The sequence below is a fragment of the Ixodes scapularis genome, unplaced genomic scaffold, assembly GCF_016920785.2.
Source record: "Ixodes scapularis isolate PalLabHiFi unplaced genomic scaffold, ASM1692078v2 PGA_scaffold7__128_contigs__length_106722199, whole genome shotgun sequence".
NCBI lineage: Eukaryota > Metazoa > Arthropoda > Arachnida > Ixodida > Ixodidae > Ixodes > Ixodes scapularis.
In genome coordinates, this window is record NW_024609882.1 from 106,052,357 (window position 1) to 106,071,746 (window position 19,390).

Below are 19,390 nucleotides of genomic sequence, written 5' to 3' on the forward strand. Positions count from 1 at the left end.
ATGTTCGGTTGTCGCATCAGCTTCCTCCTGGGATACGTACAGCGTCTCTAGATGAACAGTCCTGTTCTCCATCGTGATTCCAGACGCACAAAAAACAATGTTTCCTTCGGCGGCGGCAGTCGATGAACACGCAGGCACGGTGATCTCGGGCTCACTACTCGTGGTGATCGTCGGGTCGAGGCTCGATTTCACCGCTCTGACTTGCTTCATCCGGCGCTTACACGCTCCATACGCATATCGGGTCTTGCTCTTATACTTGCTCCTCCACATCGCAGAAAAAGAAGCATGAAAAATACGCGACGCGATAGAAAAATGTAAACAAAGGTGACGAGAGCAATGGAGGAAACTTGCGTATAGCAGACGACAAAAAGCGGAGCGGACAAGGAGGAACGCCGGAGAGACCGAGCGCGGAGAAAGAGAACGAGCGAGCGGGAGAGGAGGAACTTGCTCGGAACTGTTTGAAGCCTCTCCGTGCCAATAGTACAGCCCGATTTTCCGACTGCGCATCGGCCAATCACGGCGCCGCGCTCCTTTGGCGGGAAACCTCACGAAACAGCGTTGCCTCGAGCGTGACACCAGTTTGAAAGGTTGCGAAAGAGAGAGCAAGAATTCACCTACAAAACAAGACCAAGAGGGCTGCCGTCCGGTAAACGGTTCGGAAACTCGGCGCGCGTGAATCTGAACTCGATTTGGTTGATTGATCGGCATTTTGCGACCGCGGAAGCATCGAAAATGCATTATTACAGGTATTTACTTGGCGTTTTGAGCTTCAATATGTACAGCAGAGATAGAGAAAGGCATGAACAATCCAAATATCCAATTTTTGAAAATGTGATTTTTTTCGCAATTTTTTGTTTTTCAAGACCCTTTTGCGAAAGGTCCCAGGAGGCGACCTTGCCCTTCCAAACCGACCGGCACGGGTGAACGCCCTGAAGCATTGTCGCCAGGTGGCTATGGTCAGCTGCACCGGAGACAGAGCGAGAGCGCCTTCAAGTCACCAATGCACCTTGGTTTGCGGGGACGACATGACCTTCTCCGAAGGATCATCGGGTTGACCCACGCCAGTGGCATCTGGCGGACTTTGCCATCCGGTCCCTCTCCTTGCTTCTTCGGCCTGACCTCGACGCAAGGCGACCCAACAGCCTTGGGACGTCCTCGACAAAGGAGGGGGCTTTACTCAATTTCCCCGGCTCAGATCGCAGATGGGATTATCCCCTAACACACGGAAGTCCGGATGCCTGCAATTATAGATGTCTTCCGCCTTCTTCGACTTCGATGGCACCATTGTCCGCCGAGATTGACCGGCGACACCGCAGCCAAGATGTTTGGCCCTTCCGTGTGTGTGTCGCGTGTGGCAGTGCGAGGGAGAGGGAAGAGGCATGCCTGGCTGTTACGAATAATGAACTCTGGGGATTCCCTACTAGGGATGTAAGGAAAGGGGACCTTATAAAATGAGCAGCAGGTGGCTGCTACTGTGTGTTCTCTAGTGTTCTCAACTGTTCTCTTGACAGTGTTTTCGACAGTGTTCTCGAGCGCTCTCAAGCACTCTCCCGTCAAATGATGTAACCTGTTCATATGTATACATAAAGAGTTATATTATTTAAGAGACACCCCTCCTGCTCCCTGGTCCTTCGCGAGTCCGGCCTCTACATGAGTTCCTGCCCTGGCTCGGTTCCCTGCCGTACCCAAAGTGCCCGGACAACCACGCGGTCCCAACAACCCGCGTCCTCCCTTAAAGCAAAAATTCTTAGAAATTTTTTGTTTTGTTTTGAGCGCTGGACAAACGAAGGGCACTATGTGCTGTGTTGTGACGGAACTCGCTTTTTGTGTTTTTATTGCTGAGACATCCCACAAGTGTACAGTGTTGTAGGCGTTGCCGAGCAATTACGAAAAGAACGCTTGCCCCCGTTTTACAGGTTCCCGACGTGCAAGATTTTTGTCAAAAGTAAGAAAATGCGAAACAATGAATTGCAAGAGTCCCGGCTGGAGCCTGTGTCGTGCAATCATGTTCACATGCACGTGAGGGCAACATCAGCAGACTTGCAGTGGTACATGCTTTGTCGCGCAAGCGGAGGCAGCGGCTGTTCAATCGAAATCGAAACAATGCTACTCCACTCTGTTGCCAACTGGTTCCCAAAATAGTATGGAAAATGTAACTGTCCAGCATACGACAAAACAACACTCCAGCGGCGCATGCTTGCCAAACCAGCAAAAGAGGTACAAGCTAAACACACAGAAAAAAAGAACCTGAGCGCATCGATGCATGAAATCGCGAGCCAGGGTCAAAAATTTCTTGCAGCGCTTTGTGCAACGACTGAACTCGAGACAAACAAGCGCAATGTGCGGGTTTAGCGTGCAGTCATTGCCTTCTTTGCTTTAGCTCACTTCTCTTCACCAACTTTCTTTTGCAGCAAATTTTTCACATACCGAGGTCCCTCTCGAAAGGAAGCCCACCGAGAGAAACCTACGTAATGATTATTTTGACAAGCAGTCTTTGAATTAAAGGGACAGTTCAACGAAATTTGAAAAACACCCGTCGTGTTCAGAAATAGGTTGAATATGATCCACAATATCCGTAAATGATAATTGCACGTTTGCATTTTGAGCCTGATCGCTGTATTTTTTGTTATAAACGGCCCACTCTGGCAAGATAACACTGGAATGTCATCTAGATAAAAAAGGAAATTTACCTAAAGACAATTTCTGAACAATATAGTTTTTTCTTGTTGGTGGTTGGCCTGGTAACTAAACAGTTGAATGCTACTACACTGAAGAGGGGTGGTAGGGCCTACTGAACGGATAGAAATAATCATAGATAAGCAAGAGTGGGAAGATTCCTAGGTTTTTGTTCTAGATGACCCCAGACAACGAGAGACGTCCAAAGAAAGACAGAAGACGAGCCCACCTGGGCAGCCAAGGCGTCAAGGCCCATGGCGGTTTCTGCGACATCGGCACCAAAGAGTTCCTCGGCAGTGCCCGTTGTCTGGATGTAGGCAGTGGTGCCGTCTTCCAGCTGCACCGCTTGGAGGCCTTCTGCACAGTGCATCCAAGCATTTTAGTCCCCCGCCTCGGCACCCGCCTCCACTGCATATTCCATAAGTGGCCAGACGCACCCATCATAACTGAATTTTGTGAACTCGCACATACCCGTACACTCCATCAGAAAAACCTAAACACCAACAAAAAAAATTTTTTTTTTCCAGCTGTGTTGAGATAAGACAAGTCACAAAACAAACTTTCCCCAGAAACAAAGAAAAAATTATAGTACAATATTTATTTGCGATGAATATTTGATCACTAAATAATTTTCAGTCATTCACTGTGCTTTCAAAACTTTCCTCTGTATTTTGACCATTTTTATTGTATATATTTGTGCATTGCAATTCATTACTATTTATTTCTGTATGAGTTAATATATAATCTATCCATCCAGTTCATTTTCCAGCAAATATTCACCCAATATGCTGCATAACCTGCACCATCCCACATATTATATTTTCGACCTGAACCACCTCCTGTATGTATGCTTCATAAGAAGAGAAAACTCACCACCCTACTAAAGTTCATAAACACTGCACAGTGAAGTTGCAACCGCCCGACGCCATATCTATCCCCTTAAGGGCTGTCCAAACAGAACACTTCAGAAACCGTTAGGCGACACAGCTCCGTCAAAAGTCGTGGAAGTTGAAGTGGTTGAAGTTCGACAGTCCAATTTCTGTTTGGAAACCACCTAGACCAACATCACCACTTTCCTCCTCGCCTCCTCCGCTTTTCTATGACCTCGGTGGTCGTCAGAATCGACATCGCACGCCACCTTCCAATGGTGTGCCTGTTGCCCACACATCTGTTTTGCCACGCACTCATATCCTCTCTTTTCCCGTTTTCGGGACTTGAACAGCGCCGGAGGCCTTGAGCGATTGACCGACAGCCAACAAAGCGTGTGACTAGCTGTCCAGACCCGTGTGATAAGCACAAGCAAACTTTAACAAAAAAAACCATCCCCCCCCCCCCCCCCCCCCCCCCAATAAAAAAGAACAAAAAAAAACGGGCGAAAGCGGAGCACCGCACGACATATGATAAAGTTGCGTCGCTTCACGATTTGTGACATGTCCTGTTGAGAGAGGCTTTTATTCTTGACCCACAGTTGATGGTTAGCAAAAATAGAAGTGAATGATTGAAATAAAAAAAAATATGAGAAAACAAAAGTATATGAAACTTGCAGAGGCAATCTGTAGTCACTATGCCTTGCATGCTTTAGAAGAGTAAAAATAGTAGAGGCATTTCAGTGACTGGTGTTCAACATGGCGTTTCCAGTAGAGGTGAGGAGATATCAAAATCTTTCAAAGCAAATCGAATAGCAAAGGTTACGAATCAAATCAAATATTTTCGAATATGAATATAGTTTTATGTATACGTAAAGCTTTTCAAATATAATTTTTCATTTTAACCCAACTGCAATTTTTTTTTTTAGGAAGCATAATTATGAAAAGTTAACTTCATGGCAATAAGAAAAATGTCATACGTGTGACTGATAAAAAAAAAAGAAAATAAAAGGTCAGTCAGTGAAACTACATTCAAGGAATGAAGTTACAGAATGTTATTTTTATATATGTAAGAAATGGAAGTTCTTCAACATGTTCTGGAAGTAGTGATGCCCTCCTGCCGGTGACGATTCCTCCAGATACTGAAAAGAGCCGCTCGCTATACACACTTGTGGCCGGTATGGCTATAGGTACCTTCTTGCAAGTCGAGCAAACGGCTGTGGTACCCTTCTGACGCCACCACTTGCAGGGATCGTCTTCCCGGGCCAGGACTAACTCGTGCAAGCAGCTCACAATCTCTTCTTCAGCTGGTGGCATTGAATGTGGCTTTTGTTTAATGAGGCTATCGAAGTTTTGCCACAGCACTGAGGTCCAAGGAACTTCAGGGGACGTTGAAGCTGAGGACACCTCTGCACTTCTCTGTCTCTCAACTACCAGGTTCTTCAGCCAGCTCCCCACTGACCTGTCCTGTTTGTAGACCACTGCTTCGAAACCTGGGTCTAGGAGCATTGCCAAGCTTGCTACCTGGTCAAATTTGTAGTCGGGAAATCTTTCCTCGAGGCACTTGGCCAGGTTAGCTGAGAATGAGGAAGCCACCGTCTGCTGGCTGATAGGGCTGTTCGGGCATGCAAGGATGCAATATAGGATGGGCATCTGGGCTCACAATATTGGGTAGCTGTCAGCTCCAGCATTGGTCGTTGCTTCTAGTAGTTTCAAAGCAGCACCGTAATCACTCATTTCCCTCCATTCTGTTTCGGTAAAGCCTTAAATAGGCCCAGATTCAGACGCGAGGTCAACAGTTACTGCTTCTCAAGTCCAAAAGCCTGGACCGCATTGCCAATTTCCTATTCCACCGTGTTTCGACAACCTGAATGACGTCCAGTGGGGAACTGTCCGTTTCCTTCTGAGAGCAGCTGCGCCTTCCCCGTGCTTTTGGGCTATGTTTATAGTGCCCAACAATGCCCTTTGCTGTTTTACAAAGCAGAGAAATTCCTGGAGTCATCTCATTTGTGTCACTGATGACCAGTTGTAAGGTACGAGCAACACAAGTTCTTTCACACTGAGGAAGTGTGTGAGCGGCAGCTCTGATGTTGCGAGCATTGGCAGTCACCAAGTAAAAAGGGCAAACGTCGTTGGGAATGTCCCAGTCTGTGACAAGCGTATTAATAATTGAGGCAATTCTAGCTGCTGTGGGCTTGCCTGGGAAGTGACAGGCGCTCAAGTTGTATGAGTCCAGGGAGTGGCAGGTCAGACTGATGGAGCTTTTGTTTGACCTGGACGTCCACATGTCAGAGCTGAACAAGGGATACTCCGTGCCCCTCTCGAATGCATTCTGTAGCTCCAGTCGAACCCCCTTCCCGGTGTCGTTGCACAACCTCGGCACTAACGCGCAAGAGCGTTATTCTCGATGGTGGCAGAAAACCTGGGACTGCATCCTTCAACAAATCCTGGAATTCCAGTTTTGCACAATTGTGTAAGGTTGCAGGTCGAGTTAAACCATCTTAGGAATCTTCAAGTACAAAACCTCCCCTTTTGCTGGTGGCAGAGTCATTTTTCTTCTCAACACATCAGCCATGCTTGGCTGATTAGCGGGCTTTACTTTAGCAGTTGCTTGAAACTCCGCATAAAGATTGGAGTGCCATTTGAAATGGTTCACGAGAATAGTGGTCGTGCCCGATGGGGTTAACAGTGAGCTTTCGCAAAGGCTGCACACAGCATCATCTTGGGAAACTTTTCAGAAATAGGGTCATATGTTGCGATTGCAGGAGGGTGCATATACTCTGCCGTGGTGGTTGAAACTTCGATGACTCCTGTCGTAGTTCCATCAGGCACCAGCAGACGCAGGCAAACACAACCAAGCAAATGAAAGTACATACCATGCTGCACCCATGACACGCCTACAACTGACTTATAACTATTTAGAACAGATTTGTGCGAATGCTAGCCTTGATATTTTTGATGAAAAGCTTAAATTTCAAAAGTGTGTTGAGGCTATTGTTTTTTCCTAAAGTTTTGCTTTTATCCTGTTTAACCTTTTTCTACTCAATGACTCATTGATAAGTGCACCACTAAGGAGGCATTAAGCTGTTGGTGGGTCACTGAAAATAAGAATAAATAAATAAATAAGCAGTGGCAGGTCGGCAAGCCACCAAGGAGTCGGAGATCGTGCCATGCAGCTGGACTGACCCTGCACAATCTTTCTTTCCCTACGAAATCGTTCTGCCAAGAGAGAGCACCACAAAGAAGCTATAAATTAACAATGCGGCTTCCTTTGGGCTGAGGGAGCAAGTCTGGCACTTTTACCAGGGAAAATGGGTAGAGATAACAAGAGGAATACTGAAAAACTGATGAACCTGAAGTCAAGCGGAAAATAACATCCGTGGCTAGATCCATCACAACAACGACGGTAACAGATATTTCCGTTAGCCGAGGTCAGTCGTAAATCTGTATCCAAATTCATAGCACCTTGGCTACCGCTGCGACTGTAATCTGTGGCATTTGCAGTCACAACGATGCACGTGCCGTTGTATATCGTGATCCTTCATCAAACCTATTTTTACAGCAATAACTCCGGTCATGTTTGCGTCACGACCACTCAGCCAACTCCGCAATCCAGACATCGTGTCAAGTGGCGAAGGACAGATTGCGCCGCCGTGTGCAAGTAACTTTCCAGTACTTCATAGAAAAAAATTCCGAGGACACCTAAGCACTTCTGTTGAGGTCTGAACGCGAAAGCATGGATGACGTTCTTCCACTCGTTTAGTTCATCTGCGGTGTACTGGCGTGGATGGCCACGTTTCGGTACTGCCGAGGTTGCGGCCGCCGCCGACGTAGATGTCTCAAGTGACGCCATGTTCCTCGGCGTCGAGAGGTCTGCACGGCTGACTCACTAGAACCAGCTTCTCAGCTAAGACTGGGGGAAAGAAAGCACTGCCAAAGCCAGTGCACGAGCTGAGCGGGACACTTGCCACATCTCAAAATGCTCACGCACCCCAGACTTAATAGTACTTTCTTTCACCCAGTCGCATCAACACCTTACATGAGTGCTGAGTGTGCGCTGTCGTGAAGTGGCCGCCATGCCTATCTAGGAGCCGTTTTGCTCAGCCAATGGCAGAGTGGGCATTTCTTTGACGGTCACAGATGCCACTGGCTCTGCTCCATGGGATAGTTGATGCAGTACGGTGAAGACTTGGGCGAGTCGGTTTTGCAGAGTTAATGCTTTCGCATTAAAAAAAAAAAGGCACTTAGGTTGGCCGTTTGGGTTTGCCAAGCTCAATACCATACTGCACAGTCCAAAAACAAACTGGGAACGCAACCGCGAGTTGAGTGAGTTCCGCATTAGACGTAGTTGTCAAATATTCAAAGAGCTTGAATACTTCGAACAGTAAAAGAGTGAAACGAATCGAATCAAATAGCAAACATTATTCGTGAAGTAATCAAAGTTCTGAACATTCGCACGCCACTCATCCAGAAATGTGATGATATAAGAACAAAAAATTGATGATAAGGAGAATAATAGAGGCTATCCATCGGTAAACAATAAAGCACTGGAGCAATTTAAAAATTTTAGTGAGAACACCCCCCCCCGCCCCCTTTCTTTCCAGTAACCGCTATTGTATGATTCCTTACAAAAGAAAAAAATTATGACAATTTGACAGATTCCGCATGGCACCTTCAAAAACTGAAAACATTTTTTGGAAAACTTTTAAAAACTACTTTCTAAAAAAAAATTTATATTTTTTTTCTACATTGGCAAGGACACAATAACGACAACAATATTTAATTGGTCATTATAAACGGCTGTGGCAGCGACACAAGCAAGCAATCTGCAAGGTTGTCTAACCGTTTGCTGTTTTTTACCTGGGGAGAAGCTATTCGTTTGAGAAAGCTTTTACCCTCATTTTTGGTAGGTCAGCTTCTCCCTAGGTGATATTCCCCCTAGGGAGTAATTATCCCTCAGGGAAAGCTTCCCCAAGGGCGCAGCTTTCCCTAAAAAAAAAAAGATTTTTCTAGAAAGAAATCAAAACCACCAAAAATTATAGTAAAATCTTCCTCCGGGAAAGTTTTTGTAGATAATTCTGCACTATCATGGTACTCAGGGGCTTGTACCAGAGGCTTGTACCAGAGGCACCCAAGAACCATAACAGTGCCGAGTTTCCTCAGGGTTAAGACAAAAAAAACAACCTAAAAGACAATGTCTGCACCCATAAATGTTTCCACCACTTGAACCATGCAGTGCCGCCTAACTTGCATCAGCATCGCAGCTAGCGATGGTGATGCGGTGGCAACGCCAAGATGGACGGCCATCTCGTCGAACTTCGGCGTATTTTCTGCGTTGGGTGGGTCGGGTGTCCACTACAGCCGAATCTTGTTCGTTCAAACTCGAGGGGGACAGAACATTTGTTTTAATAAAGCAAAGTTTGAATTATCATGAGTTTCCTCCCATAGAGATGCATAGGATGGGACCACCACCTTGAATTAAGAGGACTTGAATTAATGAGATTCAACTGTAGTAATCACGTCATGCACAGGATTCGTCTGCTAGGTGGAGGAAACCGAAGCAGGCAGAGAGGCCAGTCACGCACCCAGGGACTCCCGAGTGCTGGAGTGGATGTAGGCCGTGGTCCCGTCCTCCAGGGTCAGGGCGTGGGTGGTCCCCAGCAGCTTGGGGTCAAAGCCCTGCAGGTACGCCGTCGACCCGTCTTCCAGCTTCACCCCGAGTCCGCACGTGTCCACGTCCTGGGTGAGACAAGGAACGGACAGTTGGGTCGGTTCAGGGAACGCTCGGTCGGCAAGAAGTTGGACCGTGGGTCCTCGAACTGCGTTCTTGCGATCCCTGGGATTCCCCGGCGTTCCTCGACCTCCCCCTCGATCGTCCCTGCCCCTGAGTAAAGTGGTCTTCCAGTTTGAGCTCTACCCTTGTAGATCCGAGCCAATCACTAACGCATAACTGTGCACCAACTGCTTCCCAGTGTGTGCATTACGGACCTTTTTTGAGAATGAGCACCTTCTGGAGAATCGGCTGTGAACTACAAATGAAGGGCGGGATCGTCGTAATACGTTGGTGTTGTGCCACTGCATCGGTTTTTGTAGCTCTTTGCACCGCGGGAACAAAAGCATTCGGAACAAAATAGACACGTGACCTATTTCTTCCAAACGCATTTCTTTCTTTCTTGTTCCGGAGCATGCAAAAGCGCATCTCCCAGCACGAGCTCTTGGCATTGACCGTGCTAAAACGGCTTTTTTTTTTTTTTTTTCTAGAGAGTGCTTGCAGTGGGCACTGGGCACTACAAAAACTCCAAAGTATACAGTGGGTCGTTAACGCTACGGCGTAACTCAGTGGTAACGCCTTCATTCAACACGCAGCGGACCCAACTTCGATTCCCGCGGGCGGCGAGCAATCCTTTTAGAGGATTTGGAAACATTGACGACGGATGCCCCGCAACGTCAACTACAACATCAACGACGGACGTCACTTCCAGCGGTGAAAAAGGCCCATAACAGCATTGCTGTAAAAAGGTCTATTGCAATGGTTGGGCTTCTTGCCCAACCAGACTTGTGGTTGAGCTTTCTGGTGCATGAAGGCTGGCTCACACATTTCCCACTGCTTACGGCCGAGTCCCTTAAAAGATTTTAGGGTCCCTCATTTTAAGAGAACACACTAGCGCAATTCATCGGGTAGTCGTGGAACACTCCGCATTTACGTATATTTCCTGTCTTTTCTGCGCATAATTTTTTCTTTCTTGGCTCGAAAAACTTTCGACAATGTTATAAATGACTGTCTCACATAGACACTAACTTTCATTAATTCAAATTTCAGGAAGCCAAACTTTTGTTTGAATGGCAACCCATAAAAGGCACATATTTGACGATTTCCTCTATATACTCATCATAAGCAGGCATGCCACACAAGAAACATCTGTGAAATGTGCGGCATAAGTTCTTTATCCCTCAAAAATGTTGTTTATCGTGAATTGTTTAGACAGCCCATGACAACACAAAACAAAATTAAGTTTGTTCATCAAGCCAAGAAAATCATGAGCATTTCCACTCTGTGAAGGATGACATGCAAAGCTGTTTAGCACACTACAGAGTTTTTTTAATGCGGAAGCATTAACTGTCTCATGGAGCGAGCTGACGTCATCAGTTGGAAGCGCGAAAACGACCAACAGTTTCCGCGCGCCTTCGGTTCCATTGATTGGCGAGTGTCGACGGGGCTCCCATTGGCCGCTGCGTTATGGCCTCCGAGATTTCCAAGCGCGCGCACGCTGGTACGCAGCAGACGACAAAGGGAGCGGACAAGCAGACGACAAAGGGAGCGGACGAGCCGCTTGCATGCTTTCACATTCAGATCTCACAAGAAATGCTTAGGTTTTTTAAATCAGTGATAAGAATATGCTAGAGTAATATGAAGCACAAATTTGTTTGCGTCTTGCGCAAGGCTTGCGGTTGCGTCAGAGCGCGGAGTTCTGATCTGCTCTCATTGGAAGGATAGTGGGTAGACCTCAATGCTGGCTTCTTTGAGGTGTAGCCACTATCCTTCCAATCGGAGCCAATCAGAGATCGGCGTTCTGACATCACCGCAGCCCCTGTGCAAGAAGCAGACGAACTTGCATTCCGCATTGGTCTTAGATGATGAACATGGCTATTAGTACAAACTGTTACTTAAGTCCTGCAATGTGTATGCGATGGGTTTCACAACAAGGCCGTCTTACCGAAGCAAGAAAGATAACGCACTGCCCGTAACCAAAAATATGTTGCAAAAGCTTCAGCATAAAAAATGGTCCTCTCGAAGGGAGTGAGCCTAAAATGGAGTATTCATCCTAGGGACGGTGCCTGGAATTAGTCCCCAATCGGCGCGTTTTGCGTCCCGTACGGCTTGTGCACCGAATGTGTAGCGTCTACAAATTACGTCGCAGGAGCGAATGTGCCATTCTGTCGGATGTCGCGATACTGGTGGTTTTGGTTGTAAAAAGGATCCCGAAGGTGGGTCGTAAAAATTTAGACAAAAATGTACGGTCAAAGTTGATTGTCCCCGTTGTCGTGGTACCACAACTCCCGGCTGCCGAAGCCTCCGTGAACCGTCAAGCTGGAAAGCGACCTCCAGCAGAACGGCCCTCTGCCGAATTTACTTCCGCTACTATGCGAATGCCAGGATTGTATGCCGTGTCCAGTGTTGGCACCTCAAAAATCAAGAACCCCCTAAAAAAATCCCGGAAAACTGCTACTATTAAGGCGCGGGCCGAAGGACGACCGCTCAGGCGCTATGTTTCGACATTTGCCCCGACGAGCTTGGTTCGGCCCGACAATACCTCGATGGTATCACGAGCCTTATTCTCACTGGCAACGACTTGAGAGTAAGCAAAAATAACAAACCCACGACTTTGACTCGCCGCGGAAATTAAGCTATTCACGGTTGACGAGTGTAAACTTGAGAACATTTTAGAGCATCAGAAAACACGCCAATGTGACTGCTCCAAATCCCAACAACCACAAAATGGTAATTTCTCCAACTAGACAACTAAAAAAAGGATAAATTTTGTAAGAAAATCATTAAATTGGTAACACTGGTCATGTGACCGGGCAGAAATCGAGGGACCACCAGCGAGGACGCAGTAAACGCATCAGTGGGAGACGCGTCCCCGACAGCTCCCAGGGAAGAAAGAAGCACACCTGAGAGAGTCCGAGGGTGGCCACTGCCGAAGCCACTTCGGCTCCTTCCGGCTCGCAAGAGACGTCTTGGCTCGAGCCGTCTTCGTTCACCACCACGCCATTCTCCTCAGAACCTTCCTCCTGTCCAGAAGCAAGAACGGATTGCTGTGATCTATCTAAAGTCAAGCGCTCTTCAGAAGCTCGCCAGCATGCTGCCCCAGACTGCCAGGCCTCCAGCATGCTACCCCAGGAGGCTACCAGAAAAGACCCCACATTTTTTGCTTCGTAAAAATGTTTTTGCAATGTCTTCCTTACCCTGAATCAGTGTGCGACTAGGCATTACAAAAGAAAGAGAAACCCGTGGTGCTATGCTCTTAGATGCAAACATTTTCAAGCTAAAGCTCGGGATCTCCCAAAACCAGGAACCTCTATCAACAAAAAATCCGTATAATTTTCCTTTGTGGAGAATCTTCATTGGAGGAACGAGCGCACTGTTCTATGAAGAAAGTATACGTATGATTGTACGCAATCTGAACTGCAGGGTCAGAGTCGGATTCCCTAACTTTGCAAAATACTTAAACGACATCCACACTTTCTACATTTTGCTCAAGACAGACCTTGTCCAAGTTCAAGTGGCTTACGAGACCAAATTCTTTGATAAGCTGATCCCCAAACATATAACACGTTGTAGGATGCATTTCCAGAGAACAACTTCAATAAGTTTCACGCTGGCCTTCCTGAATCAAACTTTTAAAATCTATGAAAGTTCACAGCAGCTTTTATTGCAGTGTCCCTTATATGTACTTCGGCAAAAATGTTTGTTTTCGTTAGACGGTGACCGTAAAGTCAATTGTGTGTTTGCAAATGACCAATACCACCTTTAAAAAGTTTTATGTCTCTCAGTCAGTGGCTTCAATGTGAATATTTGTGTTTTGGCGAGCAATATTGAATACCAAAACTCCTACTGATAGGGCTCAGCAATCTTTATGCATGCCTAAATCAAGAAAACATTTTGCACGTCATCTTGGGAGAGTTTTATTTGAATAATTTGCCCCCATCCCTCTTTCCACCCCCCCCCCCCTCCCCCCACTTTTCCAGCTTTTGATCCGGCCCACTGCAGCAAAAACTTGCCGACCCCTCCCCTAAAACTCTTACGAAACCTGGGGCTTTAATAGAGTTTAGTTTTTTAAGTCAAAACTTATCCCATGTTTCATCGTCATTTGGGGTTCCTTAAAAATTCAGGCTTAAAAGAGCCTATCGTAAAATCCTAATCAGGCACCCACTCAAAATTTGGACATAACTGTGTAAAACTACGGGATTAGCGCTCCTTAGGTCAAAAATATGCAAAGATATGTCCTTTGTGTATTTTCCAAATGTTCCCAAATTGAGGGGTGGACGCCTATTGTAAAGTGGGCAGATGCTCGGTATTTTATGGTAGGTCCTTTAGAATGAAACTTTCCTATGCTTTGTCATTCCTAAAAAAAATATTTAAAAACTTGGGCTTAAAAGAGCCCAGGTCTTTGAAAAAAGCATGGAACTTACAAACTACATTCTTTAAGTGCTTACATATGACATGCATGCCACAAAATAAACTTATAAATATAAAAAAATGTAAACAAAACAAACATGGCTGAACTTCCGGGTGGAGTATGTTGCTTCAGGCTGGCATATACATGCTCCGTGGTGCTTGGGTAGTTTAGCGAAATGCCCATAGACCATTCCAGAAAAGCACTTCTGGTCATTGCCATTTTCAATGGTTGTATGTGTGGCGCATACTTTGGCCACCTTGCGAAGCGACGAACATGCGTGTGCTGGGCACATGTGGCTGGGCACCTGACACATGTGGACTGATTCCCGCAAACATTGAAATCCTCGAACTGCACTCGTGTATGCCAGGTAGTGGTAAGGAGGTACTGTTCGTGAACATAGCACAAACATGAAAATAAAAAAAACTCCGCAATCACCAAGCTAAACATCATCAAAGTGAAATGGTGGGTATATAAAATGCACAAATGCACTATCCAACTTCAAACGAAGTTGCTTGAAGGTGCCATTGTATGTAAAGAGAGGATTGCATAATAAAACTGCAAGTTCTAAATAAGGTGACAAAATGTAAACCAAGGAAACATTCATACAAATTTTTTTTCTATATTGCCCGAGTAGAATGCAACGCATCCAACTACTCATTCACGACTGCAGATGGGAAACAGGGACAATTCTGTGCAAGAGTTTTTTTGTTTTTTTTTCTCGTTAATTTAAGGTTTTGCACAGCCCCCATCAGCAGTAAACTTATGTGACTTTCCTCAACATTTATATTTTTCATAGTCTTACTCATTTTTCATCCCTATTTAACATTTTCCTGCGAAAGAATAAAACAGGTTTTTTGATTACTACTTCTGTGAGAGAAAATTGCATGCCAGCCATCTGACAAACATCCTAGGCTACAGTTGTACCATATATCGTAACTCAACACCTGCTTTTTACGGCTTTCCGGGTCGCCCGTCCGCCCTTCCACCACTGACATACGTGGATTGAGAAAAGTAGGGATCTTTCAATGTTGCCGGCACAGCAATAATTCTCAAGTATGGGCTCGCGAATCCTCTGGGGTCCCTGGAGGCCTTCTTGGGATCGCCGAAGCCCTCGACTATTAGTCGAGTCGAGCGATAAAACCTTTTTTTTAAGTGATGCTGGCTGTCCCACAAAGCCAAACAGACCAAACCATGTATACCAAGTCAGTAGGGTTGGTTATTCTCTATTTCGGAGCTTCAAAGTTGGTTTGCACGCATTTAGTTTTCAGTTTACCCCTTTGTCATCGTAGCCATCTAGTACCCTCTCCCACCTGGTGGACGGAGTTCCCCATCACTTCTGTTAATCTAGATTTGGTCCCCGAAACATCAGTAATCGAGAACAACCGCAGTAAAGAGTCGCCTCCCGGAACTTACGCGGCCGGCGTAATTCGGGAATTCAATAACTAAGCCGAAAAATATGATCTTTAAAATACATTTTGGCTAGCAGCTCGGAAAGGGCAACTGATGTGGTGTGCGGATTTCCAGCCAAATCGAAAACTATCGATGAATCGGTGGATTTGCTGCTTGGCGGCAAACACTTGCACTAATGGCGACGTCAGGCACAAGCCTCGTCTTCTAGGTACTATTTGAGCTGGAGGTCGGGCATTCCAAAGAAACTCCCTACCAATCTAACTTGCCAAACAAAAACAAAAATGCAATTAATATTATTATAGGAGATGTAGGCTGTAGTCGACATCCCGTTGTGATATGCACGCACTTCGGAGCAGAAGAAAGTGCACGCCTTATGGCTAGACCTCCTAAAGTCAGTAGCGGGTCCAAAGAACGCAATCATTACGGCACGCTGAAGTGGCTCGTCGCGGACGAAGCACGGATAATGCACCGGATCCAAATCAACAGCAGCAGCAAAAATGGTGCTAAAATTTTAAGAATCGTGCTTAGAAGGCGGCACAGAAAGGACAATGATGCCACAACGCCAGTGAATTACGTGAGCACCGAGCTACCTTCACCGTGGCGCACGCTACGTGGTAGCACAATTTCGCTCCCATTTTGTTTTGTGTGCCAGAAGTCCAAACGATTGTGCAAACTCCCGACAAAGTGCTCGTGAGCACGATTCTATTGTAAAAAAATGTAAATGAGCCAATGAATGGAGTGTGAGGGATCTGTTCGCAAAGGTGCCCTTTAGCGGTGCATTCCTAATGCTCGTATATCGCGAGTCTAGATCTCCTGGGCAAGAAGCGAGAAAAATGTTTTATTCCAGTGCACAGGGAGAAAACCAGAAAATAACTGTCTCATTGATGCCGTCCCTGGCGAATTGCCAAAGTCATGCTTGGACCTGCTTTGAGTTGTCCATCTTGAAGAGGACTTAAATTTTTGCTCCATCCAACTGCAAGTAGCAACGTCAACCAAGACGGTACATTTCCTTTTTTGTTTTCTGTCTGTCAATAGGAGTAACAGGTTTTTCTTTTCCAGCATTGTTTCCAGAACACTTAGTGAATTTGGTCACGATCAATGCACCACCTAAGGAAACCTCCGTGAAAATTTTCATTCCACTCCTCATTGGCTTATTTACAGTTTTTTATGGAATAGTGTACACATTTAAAAGTCCAAATTTTATGCAGTGCGGACTATGCGAGGGATTAGCCTTTTTCTAGGTCGTTCATTATGACGAGACATGAGAAATTTTTGTGAATGACAGCTTGCTAAGGACGATTTATGTAAGATACGTGCTTCTTTGAGATCTAATAAAGCAGGCGTTCATCAATGTGTGCTGAGTACAAAACTTCTCACATTTGGACTACGCACCAAGTGTGGACTATAGTCCGGAAGACATGGTACATGTTGTTTTTTCTACGATGGACTAGCCCTCGCTAACAACTTGTACGTGCAGGTTTTGCAAGGCGCATCGAGCGAACGCACCATGTTCAGGTGGTGGGGAGTGAGCAGCAGGCCAATGACCTCCTGCACGTTGGATTCACCCTCGACGTGGCTCTCTTCGACGGTGTCCTCTCCGTTCTCTTCATCATCCATCGTGGAATGCTGCAGCTGCCAACAAAGAGTTCATAAAGTTCATCCAGAACGAAAGGGGTGCCATTGTAGATCAGTTACCCAGGCTTTTGGGGCAGGATAAGGTCACCCAATCCTGAGAAAGTAGCACCATTATCTGCCCTGCCTCCCAGCAAAACACAAACCAACATACAGACACCAAAACATTGCGATGCATATGGAGGACGGAAGACTGCTGTCATGGCAATTGCTGTTTCAGAGATGATTCGAAGCGGGGGTTCTCAAACCGGGTTCCTAAGAACGCAAGACTTCCCAAAACTCCCAAATTTCCTCGACCGTCCCCAAGTGAAGCGTACTTCCAGTTTAAGCACTGTTTTGGTGTGTCCGATCCATCCGTCGATGATAACAATGAGCCAGACTCTAGCATGTGCAGTGCTGTTTACAAGGTCTGTAAGCTTCTGCACTGCTTCGTGCATCGGTGCTGAGACTGGGACACACTTCTCGGCCGTCAAAACACAAGCATAGGGGTTAAAAATCTTGAGAACTGCCGCTTTGAAGCTTCAAGGGGGCCATTCTGAACTAGAGTAACTGTACATGCTCCGCTTGCAAAGCAGAGTATCGCGATGGTCTCAAATTTTTTGCTTGCAGTATCGTGGGGAAGCGAACATAGTTATTGCAGGAGACACGACGGGTGTGACGACACGAGAGGCAGTTCACCATGCACATGCCATTGTGCGTCTTTTAGGTCCCTTGGAAGCACACGCGCACGTAGCGTTGTCCGCAATTGTGTCATTTTGTTTCAAGGTGACCGCTTTGAAGCCAGTTTTAGTGTTAAGCATTGGCATTGGCAGTTTTAGTGTTAAAAAATTAAATGCAGTCTGGGGAAAAAAATTACGAAGCAGCAAGCGCAAACGAGTGCTCCGAGCCGCTTAAATATGGAGCCAAAATCTGCACTCGCTGGCCATTTGCCTTTGTGGAAGAGACAAAATTGTGTTTTTTTTTTGTTTTTTTTTCTAAATAACTTTCTTGCTTTCAGGAAGTAAGTTACTCGAGCTGCCACCAGTCTGCGCGCCCTCCACGCGCCTTCCAGGCCACCATAGCCAACCTCCAGTTTCTCGCCGCTGTTCCGCGTTGTGTGCTGCATTGGCTACCACCGGAGCTTTGTTTTTGTGTTCTTTTTGTGTTCTGCACTAAAATCTTATGTTTTCTTTAGGTCTTATCAATATTTCGGGCTTTCATTTAATAATTTGATGTCTATATTTCAATATAACTCTTCTTTTCTCTTTTATGAAACGGGATTGGACAGTGAATGGACCGACAATACAAGATTATGGCCTAGGCTTCAGAGACCATGTAAGTTTATCATATTCTTTCGTTTTAGTCGCTAATAAAGGGCAGTTAACACCATTGTGACATATGGAAATTTCAACTGACGCAGTAAGGCATCGCAGTCGTGCTTCTCGCTGCATGCGCGCACTTTAGACATTGTTCCCGGAAGTAAAAGCCGAACCGCACGTGCAGGCGGTTTAGCGAGCAACGAGACGAGCGACGGCGACAACGAGATTCAGCGACAAAGACTTCTCACCGTCGCCCGTCGAGTCGCTTGGTTTTTGGATTCTTAGAAAACGTCGCTCACTGTCTTAGTCACTTGCTCCCGTCACTTTTACGTAGTTTGCCTCGTCACGCGATTGACCGAGCGAAAGCAAAGCGCATCGTTGTCGCTTGTCTCGTCGCTCGCTAAATCACTTACATGCGGTTTATACTTAACTAATTTTGATACACACAGAACTGAACCATTGGCACCTCGATATTAAGTATAAAACACAAGCAAGCGATTTGGCGAGCAACGAGACAAGCGACAGCGACGCGCTTTGCTGTCGTTTGGTCAGTTGCGCGACGAGGCAAACTGCATGGAAGCGACGGGAGCAAGTGACCAAGACAGTGAGTGACATTTTCTAGAAATCCAAAAACTGAGCAATGCAAGGGGCGACAGTGAGAAACTTTCTTCGCTTGTCGCTGATTTTCGTCGTCGTCGCTCGTCTCGTCGCTTGCTAAAGCGCTTGCCATGCGATTCCGCTTTTACTTACGAAAACAATGTCTAAAGCGCATATATGCCGCAATGGTGTTGACTGCCCTTTATTAGCGACAAATACTAAAGAATGTCATGAACTTACATGGTCTCTGATGCCTAGGCCATAATCTTGTATCGTCGATCAATCCGCTGTCCGATTCCATTCATAAATAAGAAAATACAAGAGCTATGTTGAAATATAGATATCAAATTATCAAATGAAAACCCAAAACATCGAAAAGACCTCAAGAAAACACTACATTTCAAGGCGGAACGTAAAAGAACAACGAAAACAAAACTCCGGTGGTGGCCGGTGCAGCACACAACGCGAAGTAACGGCGAGAAGCTGAAGGTCGGCTATGGCGGCAGAGTCACATGACGTTGCTTGAAAGGGGCCATAGTCCTTCGCAACTGAAGAAAGTAGGGCGAGAGAAAGGAACGCCGGGGAGAAGGAAGTGGGCAGAATGCTCGAGAGAGAAGGTTTCCCCCTCTCCAGCGTTCCATCTGCTTCCTCCTCCCCAACCTTTATCTCCCTCACCCTACCCTCTTGAGTTGCAACAGACTATAAGAAACTTCTTATCTGATTACACTAA

At 46.1% G+C, this 19,390-nt stretch overlaps 1 protein-coding gene across 1 annotated transcript in view; it reads right to left on the minus strand.

The window, feature by feature from the left end:
* Positions 1-18,918, minus strand: part of LOC8024564 (zinc finger protein 143) — a 78,231-nt gene extending 59,313 nt beyond the window's left edge. The window contains exons 1-5 of the mRNA XM_040499360.2: positions 18,901-18,918; positions 16,640-16,765; positions 12,216-12,335; positions 9,128-9,281; positions 2,906-3,033 (exon numbers count right to left, since the gene is read on the minus strand). Of these exons, the coding sequence (XP_040355294.1) occupies positions 2,906-3,033; positions 9,128-9,281; positions 12,216-12,335; positions 16,640-16,750 (513 nt within the window). The 5' untranslated portion in view covers positions 16,751-16,765; positions 18,901-18,918. The remainder of the gene's footprint in view (positions 1-2,905; positions 3,034-9,127; positions 9,282-12,215; positions 12,336-16,639; positions 16,766-18,900) is intronic.
* Positions 18,919-19,390: the final 472 nt, after the last annotated feature.